The sequence below is a fragment of the Microcebus murinus genome, chromosome 10 (genome assembly GCF_040939455.1).
Source record: "Microcebus murinus isolate Inina chromosome 10, M.murinus_Inina_mat1.0, whole genome shotgun sequence".
NCBI lineage: Eukaryota > Metazoa > Chordata > Mammalia > Primates > Cheirogaleidae > Microcebus > Microcebus murinus.
The window spans coordinates 23,856,454-23,871,220 of NC_134113.1; the positions used below are offsets into that span (position 1 = coordinate 23,856,454).

Here is a 14,767-nt window from a genome sequence, read left to right on the forward strand (position 1 = left end):
CTTTTCTCATGCTTTTAGGTTCCTTTCTTTGTCCTTGACCTTTGAAAATTTTATTATTGCATACCTTGAGGTTGTCTTTTTTGGGTCTAATCTACTTGGTGTTCTTTGACCTTCTTGTACCTGGATATTCATATCTTTCTAGGTTTGGAAAGTTTTCTGTTATTATTTCTTTGAATAAAATTTCTACCCCTATCTCTCTCTCTTTGCATCCTCTTTAAGGCCAGTACTCTTGAATTTGTTCTTTTGAGGCTATTTTCTAGATCTTGTAGGCATATTTCATTCTTTTTTCTTCTTTTTTCTCCTCTGTATATTTTCATATAGCCTATCTTCAAGCTCACTAATTCTTCTGCTTGATCAGTTCTGCTGTTGAAAGATTGATTTTTTTTTTCATTTGTCAGTTAAATTTTTCAGCTCCAGAATTTCTGCTTGATTTTTTAAAATTACTGCAATCTCTTTGTTAAATTTCTCTGATAGAATTCTGAATTCCTTCTATATGTTACCTTGAAGTTTGTTGAGCTTCCTCAGGACAGCTATTTTGAATTCCCCAAGAGGTCATGTATCTCTGTCATTCTAGGATTGGTTACACTTATAACTTATTTTGTACATTTGGTGAGGTCATGTTTTCCTGGATGTTCTTGAGTTGTGCGTATTTGTCTGGGCACTGAAGTGTTAGGTATTTATTACAGTTTTTGTAATCTGGGCTTGTATGTGCCCATCCTTTGTGACGGTTTTCCAAGAATTCAAAGGGAATTTACTGTTACCTAAGCCTGTGTTCATTGAGCACTGGGTGTGCTGTAAGCCCAGGACTGCTGTGACTTTTGGAGACTCCTAGAATACTCCTTGGTGGACTTAGGGAAGATAAGGGGGAATTCCCTGGGTTCCAAGGCAAAATTTCTTACTCCCTTCCCTCATTTCTCCCCAAGCATGAGTATCTCTGTGCTAGAGTTGGGGGAGGGTGACACAGAGGCATTCCCTTGGCCACAACAGCTGATACCGCATTGGGTCACACCTGAATTCCATGGCCCCTCAGACCAGCACAGTATTGCAACTCGCATAAGGCTAGTTTAGTCAGCAGATGGTGAATCCCTCTGGGACTAAGTTCATTCTACCAGGGCAGTGGATTCCCTTCCAGCCTGGCTTGGGTCCAGAAACACTGTCCAGGAACAAAGGCCTAGAACCAGGGGCTTCAGGAATCTGCCTTGTGCTTTATTTTACTGCATCTGAATTGGTATCCAGGTTGCAGAACAAAGTCCTCTGTACTCTTCTTCCCTTTCATTCCCCTAAGCAGAAGTCTCTCCCTGAACTGTACTGCCTGGAATTGTGTTGGAGGGGTGATGCAGGCACTCCTGTGGCTGCTGCAGCTGTTGTTTCACTGGGTCATACCCCAAGTCCTATGTCTCCAAGACCTATGCAACATCAGGGCTTACCCAAAGATTGCAATTGCTGTTGCCTGACTGCCCTAGGCCACTTCAGTCAGCAGGTGTACCAGCCCGAACTCAGTGTCCTTTTGCTGGTGTGGAGGATTCTCCCTGGTCCAGAGCTAATCTAAATGCTCACTTCTACCTGTAATCCTAGCACTCTGAGAGGCCAAGGCAGGAGGATCACTTGAGGCCAGGAGTTCCAGACCAGCCTGAGTAAGAACAAGATCAAGTCTCCACAAAAAAATAGAAAAATTAGCCAGGCTTGGTGGTGTGTGCCTATAGTCCCAGTAACTTGGGAGACTGAGGCTGGAGGATGGCTCGAGCCCAAGAGTTTATGATTGCACTGAGTGGTGATGACACCACTGCCCGCTAGCCCAGGTGACAGAGCTAGACCTTGTTTCAAAAAAATAAAAAATTTAAAAAGTTGAAAAAAAAATGTCCACTCTATGGCTGGCCACTGGTGGAATTCTTTCCCGTGTCATGTTCTGCTGTGACAGGGCAGCACTTAGTTCCAATTAAAAGTCCACACTCACTTCACTTTCTCTCTCAAAGCACATAGATTCTCTCTCTGCCTGTGCCCTGGAATTGGGGGAAGGTCGGTGTAGGCATTATGACTGTCCTTCTTGTCCTCTTCAATATCTCTTTCCTTATTATTTTTAAACCAGGTAATGTGATCTCTCACCTAATTTTTTTTTTTTTTTTTGGTTCTTATGAGGGTGCTTTCTTGTGTGGATAGTTGTTCAATTTGGTGTTCCTGCTGGGGTGTACAATCACTAGAGGATTCTATTCAACCATCTTTCTCTGCGTCCTATTGTTAATATGCTGCAGAATTCAGTTTGTTAGTATTTCTTAAGGACCTTTTCATCTGTATTTATAAAGGATATTAGCCTGTAGTTTTCTTTTCTTGTAGTGTCTTTACCTCACTTGGTTTTGGGGTACCACTAACCTCATAGTATTACCGCCCCCCTTCAAGTTTTTAGAATAGTTTGAAAAGGATTGTTGTTAATTCTTTAAATGTTTGGTAGACTTTACCACTGAAGTTATCTGGTCCTGGACTTTTTTGTTGTTGTTGGAAGTATTTTATACTGATTCATTCTCTTTATTAGGTCTATTTAGATTGTCTGTTTCTTGAGTCAGCTTTGGTATTAATAGTTTGTATATTTCTAGGAGTTTGTCCATTTCATTAGTTCATCAGTTTGTTGGTGTATAGTTGTTCATAGCATTCTTTTGTAATCCTTCTTATTTCTGTATTATTGGTATTAATGTCTCTACTTTCTGGTTTTAGTCATTTGAGTTAATCACTTTTTTTCTTAGTGTAGCTAAAGGTTTATTGATTTTTGTTGATCTATTCAAAGATCTAACTTTTGATTTCATTGATTTTTCTCTATTCTTTTTCTGTTCTCTATTTTATCTCCCCTCAGGTCTTTATTATTTCCTCCTTTCTGCTTGATTTGAGATTAATTTGCTCTTCTTTTTCTAATTTTGTTAAGCATACACTTAGGTTATTGATCTGAGATCTTTTAATGTAGGGTTTTACAAGTGTAGATTTCCTCAGTACTACTTTAGCTGCATACATTGTGTAAGTTTTGATATGTTGAGTTTTTGTTTTCATTTGTCTCAAGATGTTTCTGATATCTATTGTGATTTCTTCTTTGATTCATTCGTTTTTCAAGAGTATGTTACTTAATTTCCACATATTTTTTAATTTTCCAGTTTTCTTTCATTGTTGATTTCTAGTTTCATTCCATTGTAATTGGAAAAGATACTTCATATAATTTCAGTTTTTTAAAACTTATTAAGACTTGTTTTTGTGACCCTGCTTATGGTCTGTCCTGAAGAACATTCCATGTGCACTTGAGAAGAATGTATATTCTGTTGTTGTTAGGTGGAGTGTTCTATGTATACATCTGATACATCTGCTACACTAGGTATATAGTTTTGTTCAAGTTCTCTGTGTCTTTATTGATCTTTTATCTTGTTCGCCTATCCAATATTGAAATTGGGGTATTGAAATCTTTATTATTGTTAAATTGTCTGTGTCTCTTTTCAGTTTTGTCAGTTTTTGCTTAATATATTTTCATTCTCTATTGTTAGGTGTGTATATGTTTATAATTATTATATTTTAATGTATTGAACCTCTTATCAATATATAACATCCTTCTTTGTTTCTTGTTATCTTTTTTGATGATTTTAGTCTATTCGGAAAAAAACATGGCTATTCTAGCTCTTTTTCAGTTACTAATTGCATGGAATATCTTTTTTCGAACCTTTTACTTTCAGTCTTTTCATATCTTTATATCTAAAATGTGTCTTTTATAGACAATATTTAGGTGGATTGTTTTTTTTAAAAATACAGTCTGCCAGACTCTGCCTTTTAATTGAAGAGTTTAATCCATTTACATGTAAAGTAATTACTGATAAGGAAGAACTTATATTTTCCATTTAGCTATTGTATGCCTTATTTGCTTCTTACTCAGTTTCTCCAATATTGCCCTTTTTTTTTTTTTTGCATTTAGCAGATTTTTTTGTAGTGTAGCATTTTGATTCTCTTCTCTCTTTTCTTTTTCTGTAACATTTTCTAGTTAGTTTTTTAGTGGTTACCTTGGAGATTACAATTAACATCATAAAAAATATTTAATAACTTGGTTTGAATAATACTTAGTTCAATAGTATATAAAAATTGCTCCTATATAATATCTAATTTCTTCCTCTTTATATCGTTATTGTCACAGATTACCTCTTTATACATTGTGTATCTATTGACAGATTTATAATTTTTTATGCATTTGCCTTTTAAATCATATAGGAAAATAATAGAGTTATTAAAACCAAGAGCACCATAATGCTATCTTGTATAATTATTCATGTAATTACCCCTAACAGTGTTTGTTGTTCTTATGTCCTTTCATTTCAGCTTGAAAGTCTTCCTTTATCTTCTTTCAGGGCAGGTCAAACTTTCTTAGCTTTTGTTTGTCTGGAAATGTCTTTATTGTTTTCCTACATTCTTGAAGGATAGTTTTGTTAGCTATAGAATTCTTGGGTGACTTTTTGTTTCTTTCTAGACTTTAAATATGCCATTCCTACTGCTGCCTGATCGTCATAGTTTCTGATGACACTTTAGCTGTTAATCATACTGAGGAACTCTTGTATATGTCAAGTTGCTTTTCTCTTGCTGCTTTCAAGATTATGTTGGGTTTCTATACTTTGAATATAGTGCACCTCAGTGTAGATCTCTTTGAGTTTATTCTTGGATTTCGCTGAGATTCTTGGATGTGTATATTCAAGTCTTGAGAGTTGGGAAGTTTTCAGCCATTATTTCTTCAGTTTTTTTTTTTTTTTGGTCTCTTTGTCTTCTCTTCTGGGATCCCTGTGATGTGTTTGTTGTTACAATTGATGGTGCCCCATAGGTCCCTCAGACTATTCATTTTTCTTTATTCTTTTTTATTTCTGTTCTTCAGACTAGATCATTTTGATCACCTTATCTTCCAGTTTGCTAATCATTTTTTCTGCCTTTCAAATCTGCTGTTGTACTGTTCTAAATTTTTTATTTAATGTGTTTTTACTTTTTAGCTCTGGAATTTTTGTTTGGGACCTTTTTATGATTTCTGTCTCTTTATTGATGTTCTCATTTTGTTCACACATTGTTTTCCTGATGTCTTTTAGTACTTTATTCATGATTTCCTTTAGCTCTCTGAGCATGTTTAGGATAGTTGATTTAAAGTTTTTGACTAGTAATTTCAAATTCTGGGCTTTTTCAGGAGTGGTTTTATTAAATGCTTTTTTTCTTGTTAATGGGCCATGCTTTCCTGTTTATGTGCTTTGTGGTTATTTGTTGAGACCTTGACATTTTGAGTATAATTACGTGGTGACTGTGGAATTCTGCCTTTCCTTAGGTGTTTGTTGCTAGTTTAGGGCTGTTGCCATCTATTAGTGACTTTCCCAAACAATTTTTGCAAACTGTGTGTATTCCTTGTTGTGTGTGGTCACTGAAGTTTCTATTCCATTATCTCTGCAGTCAGCCAGTGACCTGACAAAGGATAACAAGATATCTGGCTTAAAGAAAAATCATCCAATAGATGTGGATAAGCCCCTCCCTCCCTCCCCGCAACATCAATGAGCCTAAATAAAGGCAAGCATCTATATCTGTGCCTGTCTCTCAGTGGTCTGCCAGAGTAAACAAAACACGCAACTCCAAATTTTTGGAGGACAAAGTTCCCCCATTGCCTGCTCTGGTTATAACCAGTTACTCCAGGAATGCAAGTTGCTGCTCAAGGCGGCAGCAAGGCAGAGGAATGGGGAATGGTAGCTGCTGGTATGCTCATGTGGTTCTCCTATCAAGGTCAGCAGCCTTTCCCTTTATCAAGAACTCTCCTGATTGTTTTAAATGTCCAGTTAGGTTCCAGAGTTCCAAGATAGTTGATTCTGGTTATTTTTCCAGTTGGTTTTTGGTGGAGGGACCAACTCTTACAGCTTCCTTCTCTGACATCTTGCATCTCAACTGTCACAGTAATCTTATATTGATTGTCTTTCTCATTTGGTGTTTATAAATAGGGGAAACCTTGGTATTTTTTTCCCCTGCTTTGTGTGTTTCACTGTTTATACTATCAAAGGAAGAAAAGCAGTCTCATATTTGAACACATAAAGGATTAAGAATTAAGTCTGGAAGAAACCTGTGAGCGTGATTGAAATTTTAATTTAGTAGTCTGTCAGTGTTTTACAGTCACTTTGTTTTGTGTTTTATGCAAATAACAAAGTTGTATCTCTAGTGAAAAAAACTTAAATTTTAAACCTTGGCTCTATTCCTTCTTCTGTATGATTAGCTTAAATGTCCTAGAGAATGTTCAGTATTTATCATGGTTTAATCATTGTGGGAAAAATAATAGAACATCTACTTACCACTTAATGAGTTCACCTCATTTACAGCAGTTTTCATTTAAAGCCAAAGTTACTATAGGAAATGTTATAATAAATCTATCTTTGTCTCATCTTGATATTTCAGAAAGATTGACAACAGCAAGATTAAGTGAAAAAAGTTTGCCATTTCAATGTTTGATTTTAATCTTTAGTTCAAAATGCTCATTTTTTTCTATATGTAAATTTTGCTTACTTACCTAAAGAACAGTCATCTAGGCACTTAAAAAAACAATCTTTAGCCTTCTTCTTCATTTTTTTGCAATTATTAACAAAAATTATTTTAAGAATATTTCAAAGACATTAAGCACTGGCCACCCCAAATCCTTTAGTGTTAGAGTAGTTTGACTATAAGGTACATTTGTATCTGGAGAGTTTCTTACTGGAAATACCAAAAAGACCACAATGTAACACCATTTTTACAAGTGAAGACTCATAGAAGAGGGTCTAGTTTGGAAGTATTGACAGCTGTTATCTTTTTAAAAAACAGTGTGTTGTGTGCATGTTCTTTCATTCCTAGAGCAGACTGAGTTGGCATTACAGAATGGTTATCTGTATTCTTTAAGCAAATAGAATTCATTTTGCAAGTTCCTTTTACACATTTGTAGTTGGAACTGATTTTGAGCATTTTCAGCTGTCTTTATATATGTATGAAGAGTGATATGCTGTTCTGTATCTTTTACTGCCCTATTACCTTTTTAAATTTGATCTAGTTTTAACAAACATCTAGAGATGTTTTTGACATCTAGAAAAGTATAAAAATTGTTTTATAATATATACACACATGTACATACATGAAAAATACATGTTTATATGTATAGAAGTGTATATATACATATGGAATATATATGTATATATTTATGTGATAAGTGCTATGAATAAAAACTAAGACTAAAGGAATAAAGAGGGTCAAGAAAGGGCCCTCTGAAGAGTGACATTTATGCTGAAATGTGAACATTTATAATAGTACAGTATGTAGTTAAGTTTTTAAAATATTAAGACAGGCTGGGCGTGGTGGCTCACGCCTCTAATCCTAGCTCTCTGGGAGGCCAAGGGCGGGTGGATTGCTCAAGGTCAGGAGTTCAAAAACCAGCCTGAGCAAGAGCAAGACCCCGTCTCTACTATAAATAGAAAGAAATTAATTGGCCAACTAATATATATAGAAAAAATTAGCCAGGCAAGCGGGCATGGTGGCGCCTGCCTGTAATCCCAGCTACTCAGGAGGCTGAGGCAGTAGGATTGCTTGAGCCCAGGAGTTTGAGGTTGCTGTGAGCTAGGCTGACACCACGGCACTCACTCTAGCCTGGGCAACAAAGTGAGACTCTGTCTCAACAAAAAAACACACACACAAAAATAAAATATTAAGACAAAACTATTGTGGAATTTTTATTTAGGGTTCATTTTTAATTATAGTATGCTTATTTTTAAGGTGAAGATAGTTTTGTCAGTGGCAAAAATTAAACATAAATCTTAAAATTTAGACATTACCATAAATAACATCGTTAGCTTATCTTAATAGTCATAGAAGTGATAATATAAAGATCCTAACAATTTCAAATAAAATTTTTTATTAAAACTAGATAAAATATTTTAACCAGACTCTTGGAAGATTTGATGTTAGGAAATCAGTAATTTACCACTGCTCTATTACAATAAAGATTAACCTTAAAGCTAATGTAAATAGTAATATTTACTTTGCAAAAGGTTTTTTTATTTTAGCATTATATGTGCCTTTGTTCTCAGTTAATGAAAAAAGTTGATATGCATAATTCTGCTTCAACATAATTAGAAATGTCAAGGAAACTATTTCATTTGGGAATGTATTTGAATAATGATCTAGGCTATGTTAATAATTCTATACTATTTATGTTTATTAATCATTGCTCATTACAATGTTCATTATACCATGGAAGATAAAAATAGGACCTTTTGGAAATGTGGTTTTATTTGAAAATTTTATAGTGAGGTTTAACGCTTTATAATGAACTATAATTTTTTTCTTGCTTGCTGTCAGGAATAAGAAAATGTCTTTCTTAGACATTATAAAGTTATTTTATAGACTAGAATTTTCTTCACTCTTTGATGATAAAATAAATGGCATTCATACTAGTCTGAGTTATAAACATATACAGCATCCTCTAATACATTCAAATGCACTTTATGAAGCAAAAGTTGTTTATGTGGCTCTATTTTTTTTTAGACCCACTTAAAACCATCAAGATCTACTTTATGCTCTATATCAGCATTGTCCAATAGAAATGTAACATGCACCCCACACCTAATTTTAAGATTCTTGTAGACGTGTTTAAAAAAAAATTTTAAAGGCAGTTAATTTTAGTAATATATTTTACTTAAATATATCTAAAATATTTTTCAACATGTTGTTAATATAAAATTATGTTTTTTGAGAGATAATAAATATTAAGTTTTAAGCCTCTAAATTTTTCTTCCATTTTTAAAGAAATCATGGTAAAATGCACATAACATAAAATTTACTACATTAACCATTTTTAAGTGTACGGTTCAGTGTTAAGTTAGTTCTTACTGTTGTGCATCCATTAACACTGTCCGGCCAGGCACGGTGGCTCACTCCTCTAATCATAGCACCCTGGGAGGCTGAGGCGGGCGGATCACTCAAGGTCAGGAATTCGAAACCAGCCTGAGCAAGAGCGAGACCTCATCTCTACTAAAAAGAGCAAGAAATTAATTGACCAACTAAAAATATATATACAAAAAATTAGCCAGGCATGGTGGCGCATGCCTGTAGTCCCAGCTACTCGGGAGGCTGAGGCAGAAGGATTGCCTGAGCCCAGGTGTTTGAGGTTGCTGTGAGCTAGGCTGATGCTACAGCACTCTAGTCTGGGCAACAGAGTGAAACTCTGACTCAAAAAAAAAAAATTAAAATTAAAAATTAAAATAAAAACACTGTCCATCTCCAGAACTATTTTCACCTTACAACACTGAAATTCTATACCCATTAAACAAAAATTTCCTATTCCTGTCCTCACCCCAGCTCCTGGCAACCACCATTCTACTTTCTTTTTCTATGATTTGACTATAATTATTGAGATATTTTTATATTCTTTTTTTTATACTAAGTATTTAAAGAGCATGCATTTTATATTTGCAGCACACAATTCAGTTTGGACTAATCACTTTTCAAGTGCTCGTTAGCTGGCTATTGGCTACTGTTTGGATAGCTCACCTCTACTCTGTAATAGATACTGAATCCATATATAGTTGACCTACGAACAGAATATTACTATGTTATATGAATTAATTCTGTAATGACATTTGTTATACTTTTTTTTTTCTTTTTTGAAATTTCAAAATATTAAGGGGGTACAAATGTTTCTGTTACATAGATAGCTTTCATAGTGCTTAAGTCAGGGCTGTTAGTGTGCCTATCACCCAAATAGTGTCCATTGTACCTGTTACTAAGTTTTTTTTGTTTTTTTTTTTTTGTTGTTTTTTTTTTTTGAGACAGAGTCTCACTTTGTTGTCCAGGCTAGAGTGAGTGCCGTGGCGTCAGCCTAGCTCACAGCAACCTCAATCTCCTGGGCTTGAGTGATCCTTCTGCCTCAGCCTCCCGAGTAGCTGGGACTACAGGCATGCGCCACCATGCCCGGCTAATTTTTATATATATATATCAGTTGGCCAATTAATTTCTTTCTATTTATAGTAGAGACGGGGTCTCGCTCTTGCTCAGGCTGGTTTTTGAACTCCTGACCTTGAGCAATCCGCCCGCCTCGGCCTCCCAAGAGCTAGGATTACAGGCGTGAGCCACAGCGCCCGGCCAGGTACCTGTTACTAAGTTTTTAACCCTCTCTCCTCCCTGCTACTCCCTTCTTGTTTCCCAATGACTTTTGCTCCTCTCTGTGTCCATGTGTTCCCATCAATTAGTTCCAAATTATTAAAGGGTATATGTGGTGGGTTTTTTTTTTCCATTCTTGAGATACTTTACTTAGGATATTGGGCTCCAGTTCCATCCAAATTGCTGCAAGAAACATATATCCATTTCTTTTTATAGCTGAGTAGTACTCCATAGTGTATATATACACCACATTTTGTTAATCCACTCATGAATTGATGGACATTTAGGTTGATTCCACATCTTTGTGATTATGAATTGTGCTACAGTAAACATTCAAATGCAGGTGTCTTTTTGATAAAATTGACTTCCTTTTCTTTGGGTAGATACCTGGTAGTGGGATTGCTGGATGGAATGGTAGGTAAGTCTACTTTTCTCCTACTGTTTTCCATAGAGGTTGCACTAATTTGCACTCCCACTAACAGTGTAGAAGCGTTCCTTTCTGTCTGCATCCATGCTAGCATCTGTTTTTTGACTTCTTAATAATAGCCTTTCTGAGAGGGGTAAGGTGATATCTCATTGTGATTGTAATTTGCATTTCCCTGATGATTGGTGATATTGAGCATTTTTTCATGTTTATTGGCCATTTACCTATCTTCTTTGAAAAGCCTCTGTTCTGTTCATGTCTTTTGCCTACTTTGTAATGGGTTTGTTTTTTTCTTGCTGATTTGTTTGAGTTCTTTTGTAGATTCTGGATATTAACCCTTTATCAGACGTATAGTTTGTGAATATTTTCTGAAAGTTTTCTGTTTGCTCTGTTGATTATTTCCTTTGCTGTGCAGAAGCTTTTTAATTTAATCAAGTCCCATTTATTTGTTTTTGTTGTTGCTGTAATTGCCTTTGGGATCTTAGTCATAAATTCTTCACCTAGGCCAATGTCTGGAAGAGTTCTTCCTACATTTTCTTCTAGAATTTTTATGGTTTCATGTCTTACATGAAGTCTTTTATCCATCTTATTTGTCATCTAGAACAATAGGCTGATCTCATGCTTACCAAACTTTCAAAAATGATGTGCCAAGATTCTGAATGGTTGTATCTATATAGTTGGATAGGCACTATTGACCATATGCCTGTGTTGGAGAAAGTTGGAGTTGGAAAAGTTGGTAGTTATGATCTGCCAGTTCATAGGAGCTTTTGTGTAGGCATGTGGACTTCTTGAAAGGATGTGTGTGTTGGGAGTCAGTGATTTGCTAGAAGGACTTACAGAACTAAGGGAAATGTTGTTAAACTCATAGTTATGATTTATGACAGCTAAAAGACACAGATTAAAATCAACAAAGGGGAAAATTTATATAGGGTGGAGCCCAAGAGAAATTAGGTATGAACTTCCAGTTGTCTTCTAGTGGAGTTGCATGGATAGCACTTCATTCTTCCAGCAACCATGTATGAAAGTACATGCAAAGAGCTTTCACCAGGAGAGCTCATCTGCATCTTGGTGTCAGGATTTTTACTGGGGATCAGTTAGGTAGGCATAGAGTGCCCATTTGAGTGACTTTAGCTGCTCAGTCTCCAGCCTCCTCTATGCTTCCTCTCCCCAAGAGTCAAACTGATGTAGTGTGACCGGAAGCCCCAGACATATTAAATAGACGTTCACCATAATTCACATTGTTAATGTAAATTGTCCCATATGTCCCAAGATTTCAGGTATACAGAGACACTCTTATTAGGCAGCATATTCCAGGGCTTAGAGGTTATCTCCCAGGAGCCTCTTAATAGACAAGTCTTTTCTTCATAATGTGAAGTGTTGGATCACCTCAGGTCTGCTGAGTTACTTCTTGGCTGCATAGGATGATTCTGGAGCTTTACAAAGGAGGCTGTCACTACATATTACAGAAACAAGGGTAGACGAGAGTGGCATTAATATATAATATGTTTAAACAAATGCATGGATTACTTATTATAAAGGTAGAGCTATAAAAGTTGACTATCAGAAGTGAAGCATATAGCAATTGTGACAGTCCTACAGTTAGCAGGTTTTTTAGTTGGAATCAACTCTTAGAGTTTACCGACTGCCTCTTATAAATGCACCTTCCTTGATGAAATACACATATTTTCTCTTCTAATCCATATCAAAACCTCTACTTCTGCATATGATGGAGTAACTTGTAGCAGACTAAAGCTCCTGCTGACAACTACTAGAAATACTAGAGGTAAAAATCATTTTGAAGGCATTGTAGAGCTTCTGAGTCAGTCAAAACTTGAGGAATCAAGATTCAGGAGAGAAGAGGGACAGGCATATTCTGTGCTGGGTTTCCTCTTGAGGCATTTTCGAGCTCTTAAGCTATTTGGGTAAGAGGATGAAAACTGAGCAAGGCATAAGTAGACCTCTCAATAGTTTTTTGGTTTTTTTTTTCTTTTGTTTTTTTCCTTTCAGTTTCTTTTTTTTTTTTTTTTCTTTCCCCAGTTCCGGAATGCATAATAGATTTTTTCTTGTTGTTCTGGCACTAGGCTTACAGTTGAAGGACCATACCATAAGAGTGGGGTCTACCCAGAGGTAGGCTGATCTTTATATAGTGTCTTAAATCCTGTGTCAAGTCAGTTCAGTCCCTGGTTGGATTGAATGGATATGCTCTGACTGTGCCTGCTAGATAAAAAAATTTAATCATCTTCACTGGAGGAAGGTAACATTAACATTATGCAGAATCAGAGCCTCTGCATTTTTTTTTTTTTTTTTTTTTTTTTTTTGAGACAAGAGTCTCACTCTGTTGCCCAGGCTAGAGTGCCATGGCATCAGCCTAGTTCATAGCAACCTCAAACTCCTGGGCACAAGCAATTCTTCTGCCTCAGCCTCCTGAGTAGCTGGGACTACAGGAAGGCACCACCATGCCCAGCTAATTTTTTCTATATATTTTTAGTTGGCCAATTAATTTCTTTCTATTTTTAGTAGAGATGGAGTCTAGCTGTTGCTTAGGCTGGTTTCGAACTCCTGACCTTGAACCATCTGCCCCCCTCAGCCTCCCAGAGTGCTAGGATTATAGGTGTGAGCCACCGCACCCATCCTCTTTGCATTTTATCCATGCACATTTACTTACAATCATTCACATGCAGTGTCTGGCATCCTATAAAAAATTATTAGATGTACAATTAGAACAAGAGAAAAAAATCAACGATAGAAACAGATTCACAGATTATGCAGACTTTGGAATTATAGACAGGAACTTTACAATACTATAATCTGTTTATGAAATAGGTGCTGGGGTGGAGAATTTCAGTAGAGAACTGGAATCTGTAGAAAAGAATCACATGGAAATTCTAGAGTTGATTTGGCAATAAGCACCTTGTTTCATCATATCTAAGACTCTATTATGAATTATGCCATGAATTTATGTATCTCTAAGAAAGAAAAAAATGTTGTCAATTACATTTTGACATCCCATTAATTTTGAAATATATCTTCATTTCAGAGATGTTATAATGTGAAGGAAAAAGCAAATGGTAACTCTAGTTTTAACTCAGTTTTGTCATTTATTATTTGTTTGACTTGGGTCAGGGAACTTCTTTGAGCATATATCCTCATGTGTGAAAATGGGATAGTAGTCTTCCCTTTAGTTAGGAAGACTAAATTAATTAAGAGGTATGAAATTATCTAGTATGGGCTAGGCATTTGATTTGGTTTTCTTGATTTGGTTTTCTTCCTTCTAAAACTTGGTACTGTTGTGATATCAGAAAGAGACCCTTAATAGCTTGCCAAGGAAAAATAAAACAAAACCCCAGTATATTGGCTATATAAGAACTTAAAAAGGAAAATTCCTTGTTGGAGCTGTTTAAGTGTCAAACATCATTCTTTATCCTCCCCCCCTTACCTCACCCACCTCCTGGTTATAGCTGAAGATACCATTGACTGGTTCCAATATGATGATTGATATTTATGTGCTGGAATATAAGCATCAAAATTAATGTTGATATTTTTACTATATTGAGTTTTAGAAAGCACATTTTAAGAATATTTCCAATCCTTCTAAATTTAATTGTAATGCTTAGAGTCCTACTCTTCAGTTATATGGAATTCCTGCTCTTCTGATGATGCCAGATAAATATAGCATTAATCAGTGGGTGTGTCTTTTTAAGCAAGGGGTTGAATTTTGTGATGTTTGGCAGAAGTTGAAAATTCCTCATTATATTCCTATTTTGAAGATTCCCAGCACACCCAGAATGACATTTTTCTTGAGCAGTAAGATAGTCAAAGCTTTAATTTTGTGTTCATTCTTTTCTTTCAGGATTTTTCAAGCCACAGTCAATTGATAGGATGAAAAAATTTAAGAGAAGGCTTTCCCTCACACTTCGAGGAAGCCAGACTATTGATGAATCATTGTCTGAATTGGCTGAACAAATGACTATTGAAGAAAACAGCAGCAAGGATAATGGTAAATATTTGGGGCGGAGGGAGATATTTTCCCCTTTTAATTACCTTGGAAATAGAACGTAAATTTACTTTCCAGATAAGTTCATAATAACTTTGTTTTGTTTATTTTTTTTATTTCCCTGGTTTCTTAGGCAACAGAAGACCATGTTACTTTTGCTTGCTTACTTACTGGAGTATTCCCCTCTCACTCTCATAGTGTTA

General features: G+C 35.7%; 1 protein-coding gene across 2 annotated transcripts in view; it reads left to right on the forward strand.

Moving 5' to 3' along the window:
- Window positions 1-14,767, forward strand: part of CDK17 (cyclin dependent kinase 17) — a 105,399-nt gene that overhangs the window by 45,535 nt on the left and 45,097 nt on the right. For both annotated transcript variants that reach the window (XM_076007091.1, XM_012775329.2), the window contains exon 2: window positions 14,421-14,567. In XM_076007091.1, the coding sequence (XP_075863206.1) occupies window positions 14,450-14,567 (118 nt within the window). In that variant the 5' untranslated portion in view covers window positions 14,421-14,449. The remainder of the gene's footprint in view (window positions 1-14,420; window positions 14,568-14,767) is intronic.